We start from the raw sequence: 26627 nt of genomic DNA, 5'->3' as shown, positions 1-26627 counted from the left end.
GGGAGCCTGCTTCTCCCTCTGCTTCTCTCTCTCTGTCTCTCATGAATAAATAAGTAAAATCTTAAAAAAAAAAAAAAAAAAAGATGTCAGCAGTCAGCAATGTAGCAGCAGTCAAGGCACTGGGAACCTGAACCTTGAGAGTGTGAGAAAAGGCTAAGACTGGGGAAAACATCCTTTTTTGTTGTTGTTGAAAACATTATTCCCTGCTGTCACTCTACCCTTCTCCCTGTTTTTTCTTCATCACATTAAAGAACTCTAAGGATGGGCTGGCTGCCAGCTCATTCAAGGTACATCAGCATCTCATTAGCCAGGTGACAAGATAGGCCTCACACAATAAGCTCTATGGATTTTGAAAAGAGAAAGTGGGTTGTTATGGAGCTTTCTGTTGCCTAATTATTATTATTCAGTGAACTGTTTTAGACACACCATACATTGCAATGATGTTAAAGGCACTGCATTTTCTTCCTTAGAAAAAAAAGAATATTAACATTTATGTAAAATCCACTGGAAAGCATCAGTTTAGAGTCCTGTGTGTTTCAGGTACCTATCTCAGAAACTGAAGCTGAGAAAGGTAATCTAGCAGGTAGGATTTTTAAGTTGTTGACTTCATCTCTCTACTCTTTAGATGGAAATCGACTTTGATGACAGACTCAAATCATCAAGCTAACATGTTGTATTGCTATATTGCTTACCCATTTTTCTTTATTAGTCTTTTTTTTTTTTTAATGCCTCACCACTCTTGCATTATTAGTCTGGGTTTATGTCACTGCATTCTATTGTGTCACTGAGTAATGGAAAAAGAAATTAATTTTGGAATTATACAATAGCCAGGATTCACAGCTCAGCTCTGCTGTTTACTAGCTGTGTGAACTTAGACAAGTTATAGAACCATTCTGATCTTCTCTAAGGTAAGGATAATGGTTCCTAACTTATAAGATTGTCATGATGATTAGAAATTACATTTTAAAACTGCCTACTTTTATGGCAGGCATATGATAGGCACTTGATAAAAGCTAGTCAGTACAAAGAATTTACCTTATCTAGTTGTTGATAGAATCTACTTTACAAATACATGTAAAAAGTATGTAAAATTCATGATCATAGAGAAAATACGAGATTTTCATTTGTAAGTCATATATACAACATTGTTAAGAAATTCAAGTGAAAACTTTAAGAACCTGTAACACCACTCTACCACCATAACAGGATTATCATTTTACATATGTTATCTCTTTACCTTTATTCTCACATTTTTCAGTTGAAATGATTGAGTGTATATAATTTTGATTTTTTTTTTTTACTTGATATCATGCCACATTTATGGCACTATACTGTGTGTCAGTAAGAGACATTCAAATTTATTTAATCATATCATTATTAGATATTTGGCTTACATCTTAGGGTTGTTACTAAAAACCACATAGTTGATTTTTGGTGCATACTTAGGGGATTTTAGAGAGGAGATGGGGTACTTCCTTTCCAGTATAAATCCCCTAGTGAGATTAATGACACATATGTGACGTTAGCCCTTGAAACATTGTTTTTCAAAATGGATACACATCCTTCTAGAAACTAAACGCCTTCCTGGGACATTATCCCTGGACACTGCTCCTAGACCAAGTTAATAGGATAGAAGAGGCAGAAAAATAAAAGATGGGAGAGTGCAGTTCAGTATTGAATTTGGATGTGGTAGAAAAAGATATTTATCATCTGTGACTTAATTAAAATCCACGTGCTATTGGCCCTTGGAGAAATTAATTATCTATTCTTCAATTCAGTCAGATAGTCTGTTAATCTTTCCACAAGCCTATTATGAGAAAAATGATGATAATACACACTCCCTACTTGCTGAAAGTAATACACAATCCCTGCCTTCTGGAAGCTTATGTTTCAGTGGAAGTGACAAATATTTTTCAAAGATCATTGTAATACAGTTGAGAAGTGTTCCATTGCAGGTTAAGTATGATACAGGAGGGTGGGCAACTTACCTTAGAGCCCAAAGATCAATTACGAGTATGTGCTGACCTTATAAGAAAAAGAAGAGCATAGTTACATATCTTTTCTTGTTACTATCTCCCAACTCTGGGAAGTGTAAATGGCCCAACTCTGAGAGTAGTACTGCACTCCCTGTTGACTATTCCTAAAGGTTCAAATAAAGTATCTTATTATGGGTCTTAGATATGCTAGAACCTTCTGTTTAGACTTTTGCTTTGTGTTCACAGCATTTGGCAAATAGGCCTCAATCCCTCCTTAAAGACTCAGTAATTAAATTTAATGTTGACCACCTACACAGATAAAAGGAATCGTGATTCACGTTGAGATATCCCATCCATACTCAGCATTTTAAGACTTAGATACTATAGAATTATAGTATTATACTGTTATAGTATATTATATTACATTATAAAGTATTATAGTATAGTGTATTTTATTGAAAAGTAATACATGAAGAATATCAATCCTTTCCTTTAATTCTGAGCCATATTTCTTATTTCACCTCAGCGGGTAATATTCCTCTTTACCTTTTTTGCTCAAACCCATAACTTGATTTTTTCCCTATTGTAGGAGGATTTGTAAGCCTCAACCACCCATAGTGAGATCATGTTGAAATCAGACTTAACCTGGTAGGAGTTGGGGATTAGATGAGATGCTGAAGAAGTTTAAAAAGAACCTCACTGAGTAAAGCCAATTTTATACAGAACCATTCAAGTTCACAGACTTTAATTAACAGTTTGAAATTTGTAATATTACTTGAATTTCAAATGGGTGAGAATTTAACACTGTATTATAGGAGCCCAGGCAAAAGGACACGAGTTGCGTCACAGAGACTTATTAAATGCGATGGAAATTCAACAGACGAATGCCGGCAAACAGGTGCAAGAGCTGAATTAATTTTTAAACCCTACCACTCGGGGAATTGCAATGCATCACGTTGACAGCCACAGCACGTTGCTAATTTCATTCACAAGCTTAAAAATCTCAATACATTTGAACATGTGAATGTATTAAATTTTAAAAAGTGTAAGTAGCATAAGGGTATCCCAGAACTAAAAATGATAATTTCTCTCTGGGACTTTAAGTCATTTATCTAGCCAGAAGCATGGTGTTTTTTATGAATGAAATCTATCTTAACGCTTCCCCATACAAATTGTGTTCTATTATTGTATGTAGTGCAGACTGTTACTAAGCAAGGTTTTCTCTTACTTTTAATATGAAATCCCTTGTGAGTCAGCAGAAAACTGAGTATTCACTGATAGAATTTCCAACTTCTGCTGTCACGCATGAAGGGGGTTCTCAGTCTCTGTTTCTGATGATGCTAAGTGGTGGTATTCCTGGAGTTAAAGAAAAATACAACAAAATAAAGCTAAATGAAGACAGAGACTTTTTTGGTGGTATCATTAAAGGTGGTAAATTATAAGCTGAAAACTCAGAAAACTCTGTTTTCACCATGAATTTACCTATTTTGAGGTCCCTGATACAGCTGAGAATTCAATGAAAACCCTGGATTATCTCCACATAAAACTGCATATACACACAAAATCTTACAAAGATTTCGGGGTTGTGATCATGAATCTCCACACTTAGAATACCATTTATGGTACATCTTGATCTTTGGGGCTGGAAGAATATCTCTTATTTAGTGGATTTTTCCCTTTGCCACCTACTGTGCACCACACTTTAGACCTGGGACTGAGGATATAAAAGAAGATAATAAAATATCTTTGGATCTTTTGCAGCCTAGTAGATGTTAATAGACCACTAATGTAGAATGGTAATAGTTTGTTGAAATATGTATAAAAAGGTCATTGCAAAAACTTGCTGGAGAAGATCCTACCTTTGTGAGCATTAGGGATGAGTAAACTATAAGAAGAGGGAGAAAAGCATTTAGACTATGAAGAGAGCAACGATCACTGCCCTGTCATTGCTAAAACTGTGTATTTACAAGAAATGCACAATATCAAATGTTTAGAAAATCTTCCAGTCTTCTCTTACAACATTTCCCAAGAAGCTTTAAAGAAAAAAATAAAAGGAGCTGGGTTTAATTATCCAAGATTTTAGCCATCAGAGCCCTTTTTTCTTAATTGTACACAAGCTTGTCCCCTCATTTTGCTTAGCAAGAGAATATTAAGCACTAATTTTTGGAACATAAAAACAACTATAAAGGGCTCCTTTTCTAGCAGGTGAGTCAGGAAAAGCCCAGTGTGTACTGCATTGGTTGAGTCTAGATTCTTAATCAAAAACATGTAATCAGTACTTGTGCAAAAGTCTTTTGATAATGACAGTAGTAGTAACTGTTTCTTTTTTAAACACACTATCAAGAAAGCTGATGAAAAAGGCAAATTTACAGTCTAATAACCTGAGCTAACAATATGTTATTTTCAATACAATGAAAAGGACAAAAGCCAAAGGTATTCATTACCGTTCCCAGGTAAGAGACCAGGGCAGTTGCCGCCTTCACCAGATGTGCAGTCTTTAGGCCTAACAATGCACATCTCCCCAGGGGAAAAGTGGAGAGAAAGCCAAACTCTTGCAACTTGATGCAAAGTGATTTGGGTTCCATTACAACATCTCTCAGTAAAAGGCTATTCAGGCTTAGAGTAAAGATTCTACCCTCATTTTCTCCCAGAAAATGAGATTGTTATATAAAACACTAGACATGGAATCGGAGCTTCTGGAAATCATTATGAGCCATGTGATTTCATCTTAACTTCCTTTAATTCTAACCAGGAAAAAGGAGATGAGATGGTTTGGTGAATGTACCATCTTAAAATTGTTGCTTTGTTTTGAGCACGCATAAAGACAAGAAAACTCAAGAACATCCTCAGGAAACTGAAAAATAAACACCCCTATATAATAAATAGAGTTTTTTTTTTTTAAAATCAAGACAAAAAAACTAATGTTAATCTGGCCTTCCCAGAGTGTGTTTCTCAGATGAACTAGCCAGAAATGTTATGCCTCTCTTCCGGAGGAGTTAGATTCATTCTGTCTTATAAAAAGAATGGATGTAGGGGTGGGCTTCATGTTAAAAAGACCAAATTTCCATTTGGGTCCTGTGAACTTGGGAAGTGACCTTTAACCCTCAGTTTTTCACCTTTAAATGGAAATGAGAATATCTACCTCTTGCCTCAGAATTATTATAGGGACTTAATGACATAATTAAGATATGTGAGGAGTGATTAACACCAAACATACTTTAAGTATTTTCCTACCCAGAAAACAAATTCTATGGAATGGGTAGTTGTTATTAAAAATTAAAGTTCTTATTTCAGAAAGTTTGGAAGTGCTAGGTGAATAGAGTTTAACAATTATATTCAGAGCTTTACCATGCTAATGGACATTGTGGATCTCTAGAAGAGTGTAGCATGCTGCTTTTCTCAGACTTTACTTGCCAAAAGACACATTGGTATTTGGTTGGGGAGTGAAGGTGCTATATAGTTAACAAGGTCACTGTGCCCAGAACAGTAGATGGAAAATGCTTTCTATACAGGGGTCAAGATTCTTTTTTTTTTCTCGTTTTGTTCCCTTAATGGTGTGTACAATCCTTGTTTCTAGCCCTCCTCACAATATTTACATATCATTCTCCCTATTGGGTTTGAATTTTTTGAGGGCAGGGACTACAATGTCTTCATAAACATTTTAATCCCCAGTGTTTAGTACACTGTACATAGTAAATATTGTCTGAATGAATGAATGATGTATTTTTCAGGATGCAGTTACTGAATTTTACCAAATACTCTTGATGCCAATTTTAATTGAAACAATTTCTTTTTTTTTTTTAAAGATTTATTTATTTATTTATTTGAAAGAGAGAGAATGAGGGAGAGCACATGAGAGGGGGGAGGGTCAGAGGGAGAAGCAGACTCCCCGCCGAGCAGGGAGCCCGATGCGGGACTCGATCCCGGGACTCCAGGATCATGACCTGAGCCGAAGGCAGTCGCTTAACCAACTGAGCCACCCAGGCGCCCCTGAAACAATTTCTGTTAGCCTCAGATTCCACGCAACTAATAAACGGACTAAATAAATTAGGATTTTGGATTTCTGAAAACAAATGGTATGGTTTAAAATGATTCACAAATATATGTCATCCTTGTGGAAATATGCTCAAGAAAGAAGATGCCCTGTGCAGAAAGGTGCTCCATGAAAACTAGAGCAAAGGGAGAAGGAAAGAATGGAGACAAATAAATACTGTGTGCTCAAGATACCAGAAGAAAAGTTGTATACTTGGGTGGCAAGAGAAATCTAAAAGTTTAATTGTGGGAAATAATCTGGCCAGGTGAATGTAATGCAACCTGGAAGGTTTAGGTTAGTTAAGTTAGGGCTCTTATTTGTTAGCATCAGTCATTAAATAGTCAAGGTCAAACTAAAAAGTGATTTTTAAATAATGTCTCATTTTTTTAAAGATTTTATTTGTTTGAGAGAACACACATGAGAGGTGGGAGGGGCAGAGAGAGAAGGAGAAGGAGGCTCCCCACTGAGCAGAGGCTCGATCCCAGGACCCGAGATCATGACCCAAACCGAAGGCCTAACCAACTGAGCCACCCAGGCGCCCCTGATTTCTCATATCTATACCATGCTATCTTCATAGTCTTAAGGCCTAAATGCCACTTTGTAAACTTAGAAGTGCACCATTAATTTGTACAAAAGGAAAATTTTATACTTCCTTTTGGATACTGAAGTCTTTTAATCTGATGCCTAAATCCAATGAGAATTACTCAGATGCTTCAGAGGTTTTCAACAACCCTCTACCCCACCTACTCTCCTATTAGTCCAGGATCAAAATAGAATTAGTTTGGTAGAATCTTCAAATTAACCTATCAAATCCCTTCCTCACCTACTCCACTGTACAACTGAGAATAGCAAAGAAATAAATGGATGAATGGCATTCATAAAGTGACTATACGGAGTATGTGCTTCTGAACATTTTCTTTATTTGATCCTTACAATAATCTTGTGAAAAGTGTTAACTCATGTTCTAGTGGGAAAACAAACTTAGAAGTTAAGTGTTATTGCCCCATGTCAAACAGCTATTAAAAAGTAAAAGGTCTGATCATTGAACCTAGTTTCTCCTTCTATAGCCCAGGCCATTTCTATTACACCATGTTGTCTTAATATAAGTATTGTCATTTTTTATGCTTTTCCATACGGATGTTTAAAGTGCATATGTGTAAGCTTAGTACTCACACAAACAGCCTGACCATAATTTAGGTGAAGATAACAAAGGACATGTAAAATATTAATGGAAATACTATGTTCCCTGGATGGGTTTTATGATAATGTAAATTTTATCCAAATCAGTTTAAAAACTTCAGTGCAATTTTAATCAAAATATTTGTTATATACTTTATTGATTCTTTCTAAATTTAATTTGGAATAACAAATGCATGAGAATACCCAAGAAAATTTTTTAAGGAAGGATGATGGTGAGGGTAGAGGAGTTTGTACCACCTGATAGCAAAACATACTGGGGAAAAAAAAACAATAATAATTTGGTATTGGCAGAAAAATAGAGAAATACATCAGTGGAACACAATTGAGAATCCAGAAGATCTATTTGTGTATAAAAATACAGTATGTGATCAAAGTGGTACTTCAAATGAGTAGGGAAATAATGTACAACTTAATAGAACAATTGGCTATGTAATTTTCAAAAAGATGAAGTTAGATCCCTACCTCATACCATACTAAAAATAAATTTTCTGTGAATTAAATATTTAAATATAGGAAATAAAACTAGAAATATACCAGAAGATATAGAGTTGATTAAATCTACATAATCTTGGTGTGGGGAGAGCTTTCCTAAACTTGATAAAATCTAAAAGATATGAAAAAAATCTATATACTCTTTTAATTTCTGTATGGCAGAAAAACTCCACAAAGTAAAAAGACAGTCACAATCTCTGAAAAATATTTGTGACTATATATGAGAGAAATGGTTAATATCCTTATTTTATGAATAGCTCTTCTAAATCAATGAAGAAAAAACAACATCAGAATAAGAACATGAACAAAGGGTTTGCTCAGTCAATTTATAGCTGAAATCAAATGGCCATTAGATTTGAAAGGATTCCCCATTCTACTAATTGCCAAAGAAATGCAAATAAATAACTGTAAACTATGATTTGTTCACTTTATTAGGCTAGTTAAGGTTAAAAAGAGTGCTAGTTTTAGTACTAGTGTAGACGTGGGGAGATGGGCTCTCTCATGTACTATTGAGGGAAATAAATTGGTACAATCTATTGATTGTAACCATAACTGGCTTGATCCCAGGACCCTGAGATCATGACCTGAGCCAAAGGCAGACACTTAACTGACCGAGCCACCCACGCGCTCTAATTCTGTGATGTTTAACAGGAGACCTGAATTAAGTAGGGAATAAGCCATCCAGCTATATGAAGGCAGATTTTCTAGGTACAGGTCAAAGAACCTAGGCAGGACCACGCCATGGTTCAGTTAAGGTACAGAGCTCAAGGTCAGGAAGGTGAGGTCAGAGAAATGGGGGTGGTAGGAAGCAATGGTTGCATATGACATAGAGACATTTGGCCAAGGTAAGAACTTCAGTTTCTATCTCATGTGATAGGAAGACCCTAGAGGTGCTGAGCAGTGTAATCACATGATCTAATTTTCATATGAAAAAGATTGGTCTGATGGCTGTGTGGAAAAGGTGATGATGGCTTGGATTAGGGTGATAGTAGTAGAATTGGTGAGAAATGGTGGGGTTCTCAATACAATTCAGATATATGTATGTAACTATACATTTTTTAAAGTGTACTTAGTGTACTTAACTTGAAAACATCTTGCTATTAAATGTATGTTAGCCTTTAATTCCTTTTTATAGTCAGTTTACTGACATAATTTTGCTATTATAAAGTATTAGAAGGATAAAAAACCTCAAAACATAAAAAAAATATTAGGAGGAAAACAGTTCTGCTATTTTGAAGAATTGAGAAAACTTGTGGTTTAAGATTTTATAGGTGTTAAGTGAAATAAAAGCTTACAGAAAATCTCAACAATATTGTGCACTAATCTTTGTGGAAAAAAATTTGAGCTGAAAACACTGAAGGTCTTGATGACCATTACATTCTCATGTCTTACACTCTGGTTTCTCTTCAGATCGCATGAATCTTTCGCCTTTTACATTCTCATGTCTTATTTTATTCTGTAAAAGAAATATGCAAAACGTTCACCTTGCACATTGGCTCATTTCAGTTAATAAGGGCTTGCAAGTTTGCATTTCTGGAGGTTAAAGTTAATTGCAGGTGTTATGTTGCATGTGCAAATAGTTGATTCATTAAGACATTTCCAGCAAGTATCAAATATCATTAAATACAAGGAAATAGTTATATTGAGATAATGAAATTGCTAGCAAATTTTAGAGTTCATTTGCCCCATTAAATTCATAATTCAGTATCCACATTCACATTTGGCCAAAAAGTAGGACATTTTATGACATTATTTGAAAATTCAGTTCATGATGTTTTCTGTGACTAAAAAGATGCTCTTCATTTAGCCATTCTTTGATGTGACTGAGTATTATATTCTTCATATAGCCATCTAATGATGTGAATGAAACTGTAATAATGATCCTGGATTTTCATTCACTTATCCATTTATTTTTTTCCATTCATTATCTATTTATTATCTTTTCAACAAACATTTACTGAGTGTTTACTATAGTAGTTCTTAATCTTGGCTGCAATCACAATCCGCTGTGAAGCTTTTTAAAAATAGTGATTACTGTGTAATAAACCCCTGAAACTGATTCCATAGGTCTGGACTGGGGCCAGGCATCTTTATTTTTTCAAAGGCTCCACAGGTGACTGATGTGCAGTCAAGGCTGAGAATCACAAGCTTCTCTGTTAAGTATGAGAGATATGAAGAGTGAACATGAAGTAGCTCCTATTCACAAGTCAAGGTACTGAGACAGACAAGTAAACTAGTAATTGCAGTAGAGTGTGACAAGTGCACACCTCTTCCCACTTAGAACTCCTATACATTGGCCTAGTCCATTGGTAGACTAGAAAACACAAAAAGGAGATTTTCTCTAAGCACCAAATCTAATGAATCTGTATTTTCTGTCTTACCTACTATGCCTTAATCAAATGAATTAGCCATACAAGATCTGTGACTAAAATCAGGAAATAGAATAATAGAGAGGACCAGTTTCTGTCTCTGATAACAGAATATAGGATATGATAAAGAAGTGGAAGAAGAGAGAAGGGTTGCAAAACAGTAAGCTCCTCAAGGGCAAGGACCAGGTCTCATTAATATTTTTCTTCCTTTGGCCTAATTTAGAGTCTAGCAGATAATCCCACATGGTCTCTACTTACCTAGGAGAACTCTGTTCCTTTCTCTCTGACCAGTGACTTACACAATCAAACCCATTTTTGCTATCTTACAGGCACATGACATTTACTGATTGTCTTTAAAGTTTCTAATTCAGACAAAAACACCTTGCTTCCTTAATACCCCGATGATGGGTATTAATACCCATATTGCATGGAGCACTGGGTGTTAATACGCAAACAATGAATCATGGAACACTACATCAAAAACTAATGATGTACTGTATGGTGACTAACATAACATAATAAAACAAAATTTAAAAAAAACCACCTTACTTAATCCTGGATAGTAGGATTGTCTTTTCTTGTCTTTTTGTCTATCTGTACCATTGCCAGTTGATGTTTTGTTTTTACTATTTTAATTTCCATTACCATATGCTGTTTAAATTCTTTTTTTTTCTTTTTAATTTCATTTTATAAAATCTGTATTGTCAATCTTTCTTCCTATAAATTACAGAAACAGAAGTGCCAGTTTATAAAGGAAGGGTATCCCTGGAAATTGAACTTATCTAAAATAAGGCAGGATGTGTACTTTTGGTCCCCAGAGCAGCACCAAAAAGCTCCACAAAACATATTGCCCATCGCAGTCCTTTATCGTCTTCTGGTCCATGAAGGTGTGACTTGCAGAGTTGATAGGACCATACCTGGAAATCCTACCCAGGAAACCCATTACACATAGTTCAGATTAGGATTCCCTAAACAAAAATTTTAAAAAGCCCCAGAAGAAAAGCTTTTCATGATTTGGAGTTATCCTATTATCTTTAAGACCATTCCTAAATAAAATGGAAGCTCTTATTTTCTTTCTCCATTATATGACATTGGCAAGGCCTACTTAGACCTTATAAGAAAAAATTGTCTGATCACAGTGGTGTTAATTTTTCAGCTGCAAATTCATATTCAGTGTGGATATATTTAAAGTGAATATTAATTATATAAACATGAAGTTGCATAATGTAAAATATGAATAAATCTCACTTTATGTGAAATACTTTGAAATAAAAACAGATCCCTTCAATTAAAAGAACTAGTCAGGAATCTCATAGTTTCACAGCTAGCTGGCTGAATGAATTACAAACTATAGTTCTGCCACAGGAAGGTGCCATTTTAGCTGGTAAAGAGAAATGCCTACCATACTTTGTTATGTCAAATGAACCAGTGCTATTATTTATATTAGAATTTATATGGTGATTTCAGATATTATTTTGTTATTTTAACATTTTCTATTTTCATTATTTTTTAAATTTAATTTAATTTTATTATGTTATGTTAGTCACCATACAATACATAGTTTGTTTTTTTTTTTTAAAGATTTTATTTATTTATTTGACAGAGAGAGAGATAGCGAGAGCAGGAACACAAGCAGGGGGAGTGGGAGAGGGAGAAGCAGGCTTCCTGCCGAGCAGGGAGCCTGAAGTGGGACTCGATCCCAGGACCCTGGGATCATGACCTGAGCCAAAGGCAGACGCTTCACGACTGAGCCACCCAGGCGCCCCACATCATTAGTTTTTAATGTAGTGATCCATGAGTCATTGTTTTCATATAACACCCAGTGCTCCATGAAGTACATGCCCTCCTTAATACCCATCACTGGGCTACCACTTCCCCCCACCCCCTTCCCCTCTAAAAACCTCAGTTTGTTTCTCGGAGTCTGTAGTCTTTCATGGTTCATCTCCCACTCCGATTTCCCCCCCTTCATTTTTCCCTTCCTTCTCCTAATGTCCTCCATGCTGTTCCTTATGTTCCACAAATAAGTGAAACCCTATGATAATTGACTTTCTCTGCTTGATTTATTTCACTTAGCATAATCTCCTCCAGTCCCATCCAATGTGTTGATGTAAAAGTTGGGTATTTATCCTTTCTGATGGCTGAGTAATATTCCTTTGTATATATTGACCACATCTTTATCCATTCCTCTGTTGAAGGGCGTCTCTGCTCTTTTCCACAGTTTAGCTATTGCAGACATTGCTGCTATGAACATTGAGGTGCATATGGCCCTTCTTTTCACTACATCTGTGTCTTTGGGGTAAATACCCAGTAGTGCAATTGCTGGGTCATAAGGTAGCTCTATTTTTAATTTTTTGAGGAAACTCCACACTGTTTTCCAAAGTGGCTGTACCAACTTGCATTCCCACCAACAGTGTAAGAGGGTTCCCCTTTCTCCACAACCTCTCCAAAATTGGTTGTTTCTTGCCTTTCAATTTTTGCCATTCTAATTGGTATAAGGTGGTATCTCAGTGTGGTTTTTATTTGAATTTCCCGATGGCTAATGATGAACATTTTTTCATGTGTCTGTTAGCCATTTGTATGTCTTCTTTTGAGAAGTGTCTGTTCATGTCTTCTCCCCATTTTTTTGACTTGATTATTTGTTTTTTGGGTGTTGAGCTTGAGAAGTTCTTTATAGATCTTGGAAATCAGCGCTCTGTCTGTAGTGTCATTTGTAAGTATCTTCTCCCATTCTGTGGGTTGCCTCTTTGTTTTGTTGACTGTTTCCTTTGCAGTGCAGAAGCTTTTTATCTTGATGAGGTTCCCCAAAAGACCCCAGATGGCCAAGGAAATGTTGGAAAAGAAAAACAAAGCTGAGGGCATCACGTTGCCTGATTTCAAGCTTTATTACAAAGCTGTGATCACCAAGACAGCATGGTACTGGCACAAAAACAGACCTATAGACCAATGGAACAGAATAGAGAGCCCAGATATGGACCCTCAACTCTATGGTCAAATAATCTTTGACAAAACAGGAAAAAATATACAATGGAAAAAAGACAGTCTCTTCAATAAATGGTGCTGGGAAAATTGGACAGCTATATACAGAAGAATGAAACTCGACCATTCTCTAACACCATACACAGAGATAAACTCAAAATGGATGAAAGACCTCAATGTGAGACAGGAATCCATCAAGAGGAGAACATAGGCAGTAATCTCTTCAACATCGGCTACAGCAACCTCTTTCAAGATATATCTCCAAATGCTAGTGAAGCAAAAGCAAAAATGAACTTTTGGGACTTCATGAAGATATTTTCATTATTTTTTGAAAATATATTCATTAACAATATCAAGCAAATATTAAACTCTCTGCTTTTCTGTTCATCAAATTGTTTAACATAAAGTCAGGTATGGCTAATTCAGTGCTGTTAATAACCACATCCTCAAATGTGTATCTCTGAAATGTGATAAAATGTCAAGAATGCTAAGCAATTACCATGTTAAGCCATCCATTTAATATCTAAAATATTAGAGATAATGTTATGAAACAAAATTTTAAAGCATTAAAGCAGAAACATGCTACATTATTTGATGCTTCTTGTGTTCCATGGATGTTTATGTCCTATTTTACATCAAAATACATGTAAATTGAAATTTATTTTATAATACATTTTTTCTTTGAGAAAATTAGTGTTGAATTATGCAAGGTTTAAATTATGCAAGTCTTTAGGAATACACCCTTCCTGAAGCATCCTCTAAATCCAAGCTCTAAAACATGAAGAGTTGTATATTTGTTCAGATTTTAGAATATTTTAAAATACATTTCCCAGTGACCAAAACTCTTTCTGTGGAACATGGAGCGATTGAATAACAAATAGAAAAAAAGTTGACCTCCCTCTTTAGCTTTGACTTTGATATTTTGTTTCTGAGAGATCTGCTTGTTAGAAGATAAATTCCCTAACGTCTAAACTAGCCTTTCAACAGAGTAGTTTTTGTGGATGAAAGAGTGAACCCATACCATGGATTTGGTTAACTTTAGACAGCCAGGTTCTCAGCTCCCTGGTACAAGTATGGTATTATTTCTTTCTTTCTCTGATTGTTTCCCAGAAGATTAATCAAGTGTGTCTTAATGTACTACTGGACCTACAGGTTACTAAAATGTGAACTAAGGCACCAGCCTTGTATAATTTACTTTGCTGTAAGAAGCATGCCAGTGAGACTTAAGTGCCAGGATTGCAGCCATACTTTCTGATCTTCATCCATAGAGAATCTGGACCACAAGGATTACATTTCTATGGATAATATTCTCTAGGAACAAAAATTTTAAGACATGAGTAATCAAGTAAAAAAATTAAATAGAAAATTCCTTTATAAGTTCATTGACCATTATACTTTAATATATTTGTATGACAATGGAGTAAGTTTAAGGAAAATTATTGATTTATTTAAAAATCAACATTTTTTGTTCATCCTATTCTTGAAAACTAAATGGAGCTTGTCTGTTTTGATGTGCATATTTTAAAATGTAAATAGTATCATACATGCATCATTTTGTAATTTTCTTCTTTGACATATTGTAGATACATTAATCCCTTACCAGATACATGATTTGCAATTTTTTCTCCATTCTTTCGGTTGTCTTTTCACTTTCTTGATGGTGTCCTTTGAGTAACAAAATTAATTTTGATGATGTACAATTTTCTTTTGTTGCTTGTGATTTGGGTGTCCTATCTAAGAATTTTTTTTGCCAAATTCAAAGTCATTAATGTTTATCCCTGTGTTTTCTTTCTAAGACAAAATTCTAAGAATTTTATAGTTTTTGCTCTTACATTTATGTCTTTGATCCATTTTGAGTTAATTTTTCTATGTGATTTAATGGTCCAACTCCATTTTTTAGTATATGACTATCTATCTAGTAGTCCTAACATTATTTGTTCAATTAACCATTCTTTCCCTATTGCATGGCTTTGACATTCTTGTCAAAAATCTGTTGCTCATAGGGCTTATTTCTGAGATTTCAATTATATTCCATTGATCTCTATGTCCATTGTTGTACCAGCACCACACTGTCTCAATTACCATTGCTTTTTAGGAAGTTTTGAAATCCCTAAGTGTGAGTCCTCCTTCTTCATTCTCTTCCCTTCACCCCCCTGCGCCCCCCTCCCCGGATCATTTTGGCTGTTCTGGGTCTCTTACAATTCCATATGAATTTTAGAATTAGCATGTCAATTTGTATTAAAAAAGTCAGCTGGGATCTGATAGAGATTGCATTGAATCTTAAACTAATTTGGAGGAGTATTGCCATCTTAAACAATTTTTTTTAAATATTGTTTGTAGCTTCCATAACATAAGGCTTACCTTTCTTTTGTTAACTTTATTCCTAAATATCTGATTCCTTTTGATGCCATTGTGAATGGAATTTTTTTGATTTTTTTTGGATTGTTAATTATAAGGATAGAAACACAGCTGATTTTTGCATGTTAATTTCATATACTGCAGCTTTGCTGAATCCACTTGTTAGTTCTCATAGGGTTTGTGTATATGTAATCTTTAGTGTTTTCTACATATAAGATCCTGTCCTCTGTAAAGAGAGATAATTTTACTTCCTTTCCAGTTTTGATGCCTTTTAGTTCTTTTTCTTGTCTGATTGCTCTGACTAGAACTTTTAGTACTGCGTTGAATAGAAGTGGTGAAGATGGGTATTCTTGTTTTGTTCATGATCTTCAAGGAAAAGCTTTTAGTCTTTCATCATTAAGTATAATATTAGCTTTGGGTTCTCATATATGGGCTTCATTATGCTGAGGTACTTTCCTTCTATTCCTAGTTCTTGAGTATTTTTATCATGAAAGGGTATTGAATTTTTTCAAATGCTTTTTCTGCATCATTTGACATAATCATGTGGGGTTTTTTCCTTCATTCTGTCAATGTGACATATTAGATTGATCAATTTTCATTTGTTGAACCATGACCATCCCACTTGGTCATGGCATATAATCCTTTTAATATGCTGCTAAATTCAGTTTGCTAGTATTTTGTTGAGGATTTTAATGTTTAGATTCATAAGAGATATTGATCTGTAATTTTCTTGTGATGCCTTTGGTTTTAGTTTCATAGTAATACTGGGCTCATAAAGTAATTTGAGAAGTGTTCTCTTTTCTTCAATTTTTTGGAAGCATTTGTGAAGTAATGTTTTTAATTATTTGAATGTTTGGCAGAATTCAGCAGTGAGGCCGTCTGGGCCTGGACTTTTCTTTGTGGGTTGCTTTTGATTACTGATTTAATCCTTTCACTTGTAATAGTTCTATTCAGATTATCTATTTCTTCCTGGGTCAGTTTCAGTAGTTTGTTTCTTTCTAGGATTTAGCAGTTCTAGTGGATGTGTAGTGATATTTCATTGTGGTTTTAATTGGCATTTTTATGACTAATGATGATGAACATCTTTACATATGTTTATTGACTATATATCTTTTGTGAAGTGTTTGTTCAAATTTTTGAACATAGGTGGTTTGGCTTCTTATTAAGTTGTGAGATTTCCTTACATATTCTGGATAAGAGTTTTGTCAGATATATATTTTAGGTTTAGTGTTTACTCTTACGTCTGTGATCCATTTTATATTAATTTTTGTGTACACTGTGCAGTAAGAGTTGAAGTTCATCTTCTTTTATGATAATCAACTTTCATTGAAAATCTGTTCTTTCTCCATTGAACTAACTTAACAACTTGGTCAAAAATCAATTGCTTTTATAAATGTGTGTCTTTTTTGGAGATGTCCAAATTTTGATAATTATGTTATTTGGTGCATTTGCATTTACAGTTCTATTTTCCTGCTGTATTGATCTTTTTCTCAATAAGAAATGTTTCTCTTTGGGTCTAGGAGTTCTCCTTTTTAAAGGTTTGTTTTTTCTAATATTAATACGATCTCTCTTTTTTATGCTTCTGTCTTTATGGCATATCTTTTCACAGCCTTTTACTTACTTTTACTTTTATTTGCATTTTTATATTTAAAGTACATTTCTATACATTTCTGTAGACAATGTATAGTTAGGTCCTGCTATTCTTCAGTCAGATAATCTCATTTATATTGGGGTATTTAATACATTTATATTTAATGTAATTATTGATATATTTGATTTTATTGTCTGCCATTTTACTATTTGTCTTCTCTTTGTCTAATTTCTGTTTTCTTGTTCTGTTCTGCTGTCTTTTATGTTAAGCAATATTTTTTGTGTACTATTTTTTATTCTCTGAGTTTATTAGCTTTATTTCTTTGCATTACTTTTATTGATTGCTCTAGGGACCACAATATGCAACTTTAACTTCCAGTACAACATATGAATCTTGCAAAAATATAGCTCCATTTACCCACTCTAATCCTTTGCACAAATCAATACCTATATTATGATGTATATAAATGTAAAAAATATTGTTATAATTTCACTTAAAGAGTCCTGTCTTTTGAAGAAATTAAGAGAACCCATATGTAGAAAGATATATGGATATCTCATAGATGTATCTATAATCTCTTTTTCTGTATATGCAAGTTATCATCTGGTGTCATTTTATTTCAGCATGAAGTGTTTCCTTTAGCATTCCTTGAATGCAGACATATTAGCAATGAATTCTCTCATTTTTTATTTATTTGAAAATGTCTTTGAACCTTTAATTCTGAAGAATAGTTTTAGATAGCCTTCTTGGAAGACAGATTTTTTCCCTCAACAATTTGAATGTTATTCCAGTATTGTATAGCTTCCATTGTCCTCATGAGAAAATAACTGTTAATCATATTTTTGTTCTCCTTTATGTATTTCTTTATTGTAGTCAAGATTTTTCTGATTATCTTTAGCTTGTCGTAGTTTGATTATGATGCACCTAAATGCAGTTTTCTCTTCTTTATTCTATTTGTAGTTCACTGAGCTTCTTGTATCAGTGACTTAATATTTTTCACCCAAGTTGGGAAGTTTTTTAATCACTAATATTTGTCTGCCTCTTTCTCTACTTGTTTGACTCCAGTTACTGTTACGAGTTATGAAAGCTGTTTCTGACACAATAGTTTAAATCTTGATTGGATGCTTGGAAATAAAATGGAAGAATGAATGAAATGCCACAATTTTCTAATGAAACGTAGTTCCTTAAATATATACACACACAGCGCAGTAAATTTACGGTAGAAAATATTAATTTTTCCTGTCCTCTTTTCCTGTTTTTACAAAATCTATTCGTAGGTGCATTTCCTCCATCTGCTGTTTTTGCCCGGAAAGACTTGCTACAACGATCTACCCATATTGCTACCAAGACTTTCCAAGCTTTTCGAATATTTGTGAACAATGAACTCAATGAACTTTACACAGGACTGAAGACAGCTCAGAAGTTTCTGAGACCTGGTGGCCGCCTTGTTACGCTCTCCTTCCATTCATTAGAGGATCGCATTGTCAAACGATTCCTGCTTGGGATAAGCATGACAGAAAGGTTTAACCTAAGTGCTAGACAGAAAGTGAAACAAGGATCGCAACTGGGTTCAGGTCATGAAAACAAGGAAGGAGGCTCTATAGGCAGGGCCCCTTTAATGTGGGAACTGATACACAAAAAAGTACTTACTCCAGAAGATCAGGATGTACAGGATAACCCCAGAGCACGCTCAGCCAAGCTTAGAGCAGCCATCAAATTATGAGAAAGAAAGTTTTCATCATTTGATCCTTCAAGTTTTCCCTTCACAGTTTGTCTTTTTTTTCATGTGATATTACTTGATCAACTTAATATAAGAAAGTATGAGATATATCTATCTATCTAAAGAGATGTACTATATATGTGTGAAAATTGAGGGTATTTACCATTTTTTTCCTCAGAAAGAAAATGTCAGAAATATTAGCATGACACAGAAAGTTCAAGGAGCAGCAGCATCTCAAAACCGGAAAAATGTGTTTATCTGAGCATTATATTTAACTTCTGAAATGCAGTCCTTTCTCTAATCAGGAAATCTTTTAAAAAGAAGAAGAGTACTATGTGTATTTATCTAAATATGTAAGCTCAAGCTGTCAAAAGAGAGAGATTATAATTGTATCTGCATGCTCTAAATTCTGAATTTAGATATTCAAATTTGCAACAGCTTTCTGTGGATCAAATAATTAATGATCATGGAAGAAATTTTAATTTCTATTTGGGAATAATTTAGTAGTACTATAGTCTTCTTAAATATAAGTATTATGCAAATTTTAAATTTTCAAGTATTTTTAAAATGCATCATACTGTTAAATGTCACTTTTGAAATTATAGTGTTCATTGTTTCAAAGGGATTTTATAATATGATATATGCCATTTTATCACATTGCAAAGTAAAAATGTAGAATTGCTCTAATAGCTATCATAGAGAATGTTTCATGAAACTTATATTTAATAAGTAAATTATGTTTATTTTAATAATATCCCAGAATGCCTTTGATGCATAATAAAATCTGTCATCATTTGAATCCTGCATTTTTTAATTGAGCTATTCAAAATAATTTAACCAAGTCTATTTGAAATAGAAAAGTATATGAAAGAGATATTAAAATGATTGTGCCCCTAATGTTTTTACCTATCCAAAAGTAACTATAATAGTAAAATGTTTATTTAGGAGACATTCTTGGTAAAGGATTCTTTAACATATTGAGATTGATTCATGATTCACATATCAACTTTTTATATGTAAATATGCATTTCTAATTTTTTCAGTTATTCAGCAAGTACTAACTAGGCAGAGAAACAAAGGTGAATAAAATACACATACCTTACAGTACTTGTCCTATGGAGTTTAAGTCTAGTGGAGAAGAGTAATGGTAGTTAAATAATCACAAAAATTAATATAAAATTAACGCAGTGGTAAAAGCTACAAAGAAGCAATACTGGGTACTGCAAGAACATCTAGTAGGGATTTCACTTACTGAAGGAAAATGGGTCTGACCTTGTGATGCTTGAATTATGACTTGAAGGATGAATAAGAGATATAATTAGTCAAAGGGTACATTGGCATGTTGATAAAAGGTACATATAAATGATGGCTTTCTTAAGTGATTATCCCTAAAATCATATTTATACTATTAATATGCTTAGTAAACTATTCAAATATAGGAAAAATTCATCTTCTCAATCATGTTGACAGATGCTGAATTGGTGAGTACAAGTGAATAAAATATCAACATAAGTATTGGCAAAGGATAAGAATGAAATGCTCAAATATACTGTAGATTTACTTTATCTACCTCTGTAATATTTAAGTTCTCAAGCTTGTTTGCCACTTTATAGGTTTTATTCAAATCTGGGCAATTATGCAGTGGAATTAATTTCTAATTGTGCAGAATTAGAAAATATTGTAGGGAGCAGTGTCCTCAAATTAGAAAAAAATGAATGTACCTACCTTGTTCCTCTGAATCTTTCCTGAAAAAATGTTTGTTTCTCTTGCATATAAGTCATAATTGTGAATGAGAAAGATTCCCAAAGGTACGTTCCCATCCAAATATCTGGTTAGAAAATAAGAGATCACACTGTTATATTCAACAATGATTTACCTATTTCATCTGTCATTTTGGATCCTGTATAGTATGGGGATTTTTTCTTTAATGTTAAATGGAAAGTGACTGCACCAGGTTGAATAGTATTTCCCCCCCAAAAATTCATGTCCTTCTCAGAAGGACATATGATCACTACAGATGTAGGTAGTTCAGCTGAAGTCATACCGGAGCAAAGCAGGCCCTTAATCCAATATGTGTGGTGATCTTATAAGAAGAGAAGAGAGGGCCGCCTGGGTGGCTCAGTCAGCTAAGCATCTGCCTTCAGCTCAGAACATGATCCTGGAGTCCCAGAATCGAGCCTCGCATTGGGCTCCCCGCTCAGCAGGGAGTCTGCTTCTCCCTGGCCCTCCTCCCTCTCATGCTCTCTCTCTTTCTCTCTCTCTCAAATAAATAAATAAAATCTTTAAAAAAGAAGAAGAGAAGATTAAACAGAGATGCAGGGAAGAATGGCACATGAAGATAAAAGCAGACATTAGAATGATACATCATACAAGCCAGGGGACACCAGGGATTGCTGGCAACCATTAAAAGCTAGGAGAGAAGCATGGAAGAGATTCTCCCTCACTTTTAAGTAGGAGCCAACAACTTTGCTGACACCTTGATTTCAGACCTTCCGACTCCAGAACCATGACAGAATACATTTCTGTTGTTGAAAGCCACCCAGTGTGTGGTAATTTGTTACAGCAGCCCTGGGAATCTAATACCTTGATAGAAAAAAATCTTGACTATGCATGAAAAAAATCCTTTCTTAAATAAACACAAAATCGTTTTAAAATGTTGTAATATAAGGGGTGCCTGGGTGGCTCAGTCGTTAGGCGTCTGCCTTCGGCTCAGGTCATGATCCTAGGGTCCTGGGATCAGCCCCGCATCGGACTCCCTGCTCAACGGGAAGCCTGCTTCTCCCTCTCCCACTCCCCCTGCTTGTGTTCCCTTTCCCACTGTGTCTCTCTCTGTCGAATAAATAAATAAAATCTTAAAAAAAAAAAAAAAGAAATTCAGAAATGTAAAACAATTGCTTGTTTTATATTCATTATATTTTATTGGAAAAGAAATACACACTCATTTTAATAATCAGTGTTTATTTCTGTATGTATTGTTTGGATTTCACAAAAACATTTTCCAGCATTAACCATTTAAAACTCATTCATGTAAAGACCAAGAAGCAGGCAAGAATGATTGTGGTAAACAGCCTAATTACAGAAAATAATTCCTATATTTTTACAACATTTTAAACATTTTTTTTTGAAAATTTTATTTATTTATTTGACAGAGAGAGACACAGCGAGAGAGGGAACACAAGCAGGGGGAGTGGGAGAGGGAGAAGCAGGCTTCCCGCGGAGCAGGGAGCCCCATGTAGGGCTCGATCCCAGGATCCTGGGATCATGACCTGAGCTGAAGGCAGACGCTCAACTACTGAGCCACCCAGGCACCCCATTTCTGAATTTCTTATCGACTGCTTTCTACCAGCCATTCTAATATAGCATCAATACCATTGTGTAGTACATCAGTTCTTAAGAGGTTTTAGTTCATTGCTTATTAAGAAATAAAATTAAATAACTGCACACAGTTTTTAGTTGATATCTCTATTTTATATTCATTTTGTTTTAAATATTGTATATTACTGTATAATCTTTGGAGTTTCTCGGGTCTTTTGGGATACATGAATTGTATCTATATCTCTTTTCTATTTCATGTAATACATGGTATGTGATTTGTGCTTAAAGTCATTTATATTGTATTATTTATTATGTTGCAACCAATAGCTTATAAGAGAATACAGTATGCTTAAGTAGGCTTTTTGTATATCTTAAAAGTCACTTGCAAGCATTTGAAAATCATATTTTCTTTAGTCTTTGCAGAGTATTACATATCTTCAAAGGTTTATAAAATTCTTTTTTCTGATTTTTGTTTTTAAGTAAGTAGAAATAATGATGAGTCTACACTGCAGATTTCTAAAACAATTTTAATTTCATTTCAAGTGTCTCATTCAAAAAATATGAGAGTTCTTTTTAAGATTTTATTTATTTGTCATAGAGAGAGCAAGCGCACATAAGCAGGGGAGAGTGGGCAGGCAGAGGGAGAAGCAGGCTCCTCATTTTGAGGGGGTAAATATACAGTGGTAGAGTTACTGAGTTGTGTGACATTTCTATTTTAATTTTTTGAGGAAACTCCATACTGTTTTTAGACCAATTTACATTCCCACCAATAGTGCATGAGGGTTTCCTTTTCTCCACATCCTAGCCAACACTTTTTATTCCTGGTCTTTTTGATACTAGACATTCTGACAGATGTAAGGTAGTATCTCGTTGTGATTTTGATTTCCATTTCCCTAATGATTGATGATGTTGAGGATTTTTTCATGTGTCTATTGGCCATCTGTATATCTTCTTTGGAAAAGGGTGTATTCAGGTTCTCTGCCCATTTCCTAATTGGATTGTTTGTTTGTTCTGGTGTGGAATTATGTAACTTCTTTATATATTTGGGGTATTAATCCTTTATTGGATATTCTTTTTATTTAATTTTTTTTAAACTGTATTTTAGATTTATTTAGGGCCATTTGCACATGTTTATAGAATATTTAGTTTAACAGATGACAAGACAGCTCCCCTCAGTGGGACCCTGGCCTAAACATACTTGCTTTACTTATATAGTAAAAGGATAACATTAAAAATAGAAGCTTTTGATTTGTTGTTCTTGTATTTAAACTCCCTTTCCCTTTCTCTGTTCACATTGATATATGAATTTCTTATGCCAGCTGAGGTGGCATTATGTTTCAAATTTACTGTAGGAAAAGAAATATGAGGCGATATTAGCATGTACTCTCACAAACTAAGCCCTACCTGTTAGAATATTTGTAATGGATAAGAATTAACTAAAATTGCTTATGGTCAAAATTGTGTAATTATTTTAATTAAGCTACTTTTCTATTGAGTTTTTGTGATTGCTGTATTAATCTAATAGATTAATTGTGTGTAAGCAACATTCTATAATAGAAAGGGCTAAGTAATAAAGAATAAAAGGGAATTTTGTGAAGTGCCTAATAAATATAAATTTAGTGATAGAAATCTTTTTTTTTTAAGATTTTATTTATTTATTTGACAGAGAGAAACAATGCTAGAGCAGGAACACAAGGGGAGTGGGAGAGGGAGAAGCAGGCTTTCTGCTGAGCGGGGAGCCCGATGTGGGGCTTGATCCCAGGATCCTGGGATCATGACCATAGCCGAAGGCAGACGCGCTTAACGACTGAGCCACCCAGGCGCTCCTTAGTGATAGAAATCTTGATCAGAGATATATTTGTCTCAGAACCACAATGCCATATGCTCAATGTTGAATGAAGCATGGTTTGTAAAAAATCAGCATCATATTCTAAAGAGGCTGGATTGTATAACAAGCATAACTATTTTTATATTATTTTCTCAAATTTCATCTGTTTATAGCTACTATTTCCAACTAATGTTTGGTAACACACAGCATGAACTGCAGAAATACTAAGAGAAAGTTTAAATATAAATTATTTTTTATAAGTCTGGTTGTGGCATAAATTTCCCAAACCATTAAAAATTTCAATAGAATTAATTATTTAAGATGCAATGGTGATAGTTCGTAATGCCTGTTATTTAGATGGACCTTAAAATTCTTCACAGACTTTCTGGCCACCTCACTTTTTTCTTATATAGTCCACCAAATTTGTTGGACAATAAAATGAAGAAAAAATTTAATGCTCTGATATGCAAAGCAGAAGTTTGCCTCGTTGGTAATGTCACATTTCCTTAAGCAATTCTTCTTTACCTTAAATACTGAACAAGTTTTCTATCATTAGCTTATACCCTATTAAATATATCATTACCCAGGCACTAAAATACAAAGGTGAAGTCCAACGATAGAACATACTCCATTTCTCATTCTTGAATAATTGCTTCTGTCCATTAAACTCCATCCTTATGCTTTGGACAATATACTTGTCTGCCTTGCACAGGGTAAAATTTTGCATTGTTAAACTATTAAATAGTATGATTCCTTATTCTTTCTCAAGGAAAAATGTTATCCAACTCTTATAGGTGCTAAATTGAGGAGGAGGCTGTATAGCATTGTAAATTACGCTATTGGCTTTGGACTCAGAAAAACAAGTTTGAATTCCAGGTCTGCATATATTAGTTGAATATACAAACTTGAGCATGCTCTTAATCTCTTGAATCCTCATTTATTTCACTTTAAGATGAGATTAGTATTGGTACTTTCTCATCAGGTTGCTATGAAGCAAATAGAAAATACTCAACAAATATTTATGAGTTAACTGAAAGTTGTAATTACCAAAATGTAACATTTCTGAACATCATGATTAAGGATGTGTATGCTTTATTCTTGGTAATTTTAAGCTCAGCCTCTGCATTACTAGCAGCAGTTGTGACTAGGTTATAGTCAGCTTCACTATTTGGAAACTTTACCCCATTTATTATTTATTTAATACCCCCAGTGTTTGCAATACATTGACAAGTTATATAAAACACAGTCATTGCTTTTGTTGAGTCTCCATTTATAAGAAAACAAAATGGGAAAAAAAGAACCAGTTGCTAAAGTTATTTGATTTTCATTTAGGTTGGAGAAAGCATTTGTCTTCCTACACTTCCATTCCAGTAAGTAGCCAACCTATGTGGTCCTTATATTAAGATTCTTCAAAATGCATTTTGGGGGGTGGGGAGGGGAAGGAAATGAGTACTTTGTGAAATAAGAGAACATTGCTATAGGAGTATAAAAAAAGTTTCTTACTGGGCGCCTGGGTGGCTCAGATGGTTAAGCGTCTGCCTACGGCTCAGGTCATGATCTCAGGGTCCTGGGATCGAGTCCCGCATCGGGCTCCCTGCTCCTTGGGAGCCTGCTTCTCCCTCTGCCTCTCTCTCTCTCTCTCTCTGTCTGTCATGAATAAATAAATAAAATCTTTAAAAAAAAAAAAAAAGTTTCTTACTTCTGCACTTTAAAGCCAATGAGAAGGACTAAATATTTGTGTTGCAAATGTTAAAGGGAAAATAACTAGTGAAAGGTAAGGGAACTTTTTACACTTAGAATGAGCTGATGACCTTTTTTACAGCACCGTAGAAGCAGATGCTACAGAACTGAATCCATGTAATTCCCACCTCCTTATCCTCATTTTGGCATTTATAAATCTTGTCCTTTATCTCTATTTTGTACTCCTACATCTCAGTGGAGAGATTAACCTTGCTCCTATTCTATTTTCTCTGGGATTTAGTTCAGTTAATTTCGCTTGCCCCTCCAGTCTTTAATCTGTTCTCTGCTAGTATCTTTCCTTCAATCTACAAACATACTCAAGAGTGCCCTGGGCTAAAAGCAAACAAGGACTTGGGTGTCCCGGGATGAAGCCCCCGTGTAGGGCTTGCTGCTCAATGGGAAGCCTGTTTCTCCCTCTCCCTCTGCCTGCCGCTCCCCCTGCTTGTGCTCTCTCTATCAAATAAATAAATAAAATCTTAAAAATAAAAAAGGCAAACAAGGACTAAAATCTCTCCTTGACTCTGTTTTCTTTACCACACCCATCATTCTGTTTTCTTTTATTACTTGCCTTCTTAAAGTCTACACTACCTCCAAGTCCTCACCTGTCTTTCATTTATCCTATCCATAACTGTCTATAGAAACTGTTCTCTTAATGATTACTGGTGGCTTCAATTTTTTTTATGGAACATTCCACAAATTTGCATGTCATCCTTGCACAGGAGTCATGGTAATCTCGTTTGTATCATTTGAATTTTAGTGTAGGTGCTACTGAAGTAAGCACAATGGTGACCTCTTAATTACCAGACCCAATATCCTAATCTCCCTCTTGACTTACTTTGTCTCTGCAGTGTTTGACAGTATTGATCTATGCTTCCATAAAAACCTGTTTTCCATTGCATTCTCCAAAATCACTCCTTCTATGGCTTTATTTCTCTCACACTCTGATTCCTTCACTAGATTCTCTTCTTCTGTCTCATCAAGTCAGACCATGTCTCATGTGGTTTGTTGTCATGGTGTAGGTAGTCTGAA

At 34.6% G+C, this 26627-nt stretch overlaps 1 protein-coding gene and 1 non-coding gene across 3 annotated transcripts in view; one reads left to right on the top strand and one right to left on the bottom strand.

Moving 5' to 3' along the window:
* METTL15 (methyltransferase like 15) overlaps window positions 1-18718 on the top strand; it is a 186186-nt gene extending 167468 nt beyond the window's left edge. The window contains exon 5 of one of the 2 annotated variants that reach the window (XM_021685883.1): window positions 18273-18718. In XM_021685883.1, the coding sequence (XP_021541558.1) occupies window positions 18273-18718 (446 nt within the window). The remainder of the gene's footprint in view (window positions 1-18272) is intronic. The other variant, XM_021685884.1, reaches the window with a different exon arrangement.
* Window positions 18719-26272: 7554 nt separating this feature from the next.
* Window positions 26273-26379, bottom strand: LOC123326280. The gene has a single exon (XR_006540985.1). It is a non-coding gene; the product is annotated as a U6 spliceosomal RNA (small nuclear RNA).
* Window positions 26380-26627: the final 248 nt, after the last annotated feature.

This window comes from Neomonachus schauinslandi, chromosome 11, assembly GCF_002201575.2.
Source record: "Neomonachus schauinslandi chromosome 11, ASM220157v2, whole genome shotgun sequence".
Taxonomy (NCBI): Eukaryota; Metazoa; Chordata; class Mammalia; order Carnivora; family Phocidae; genus Neomonachus; species Neomonachus schauinslandi.
This window is presented reverse-complemented; position numbering and strand designations above follow the sequence as displayed.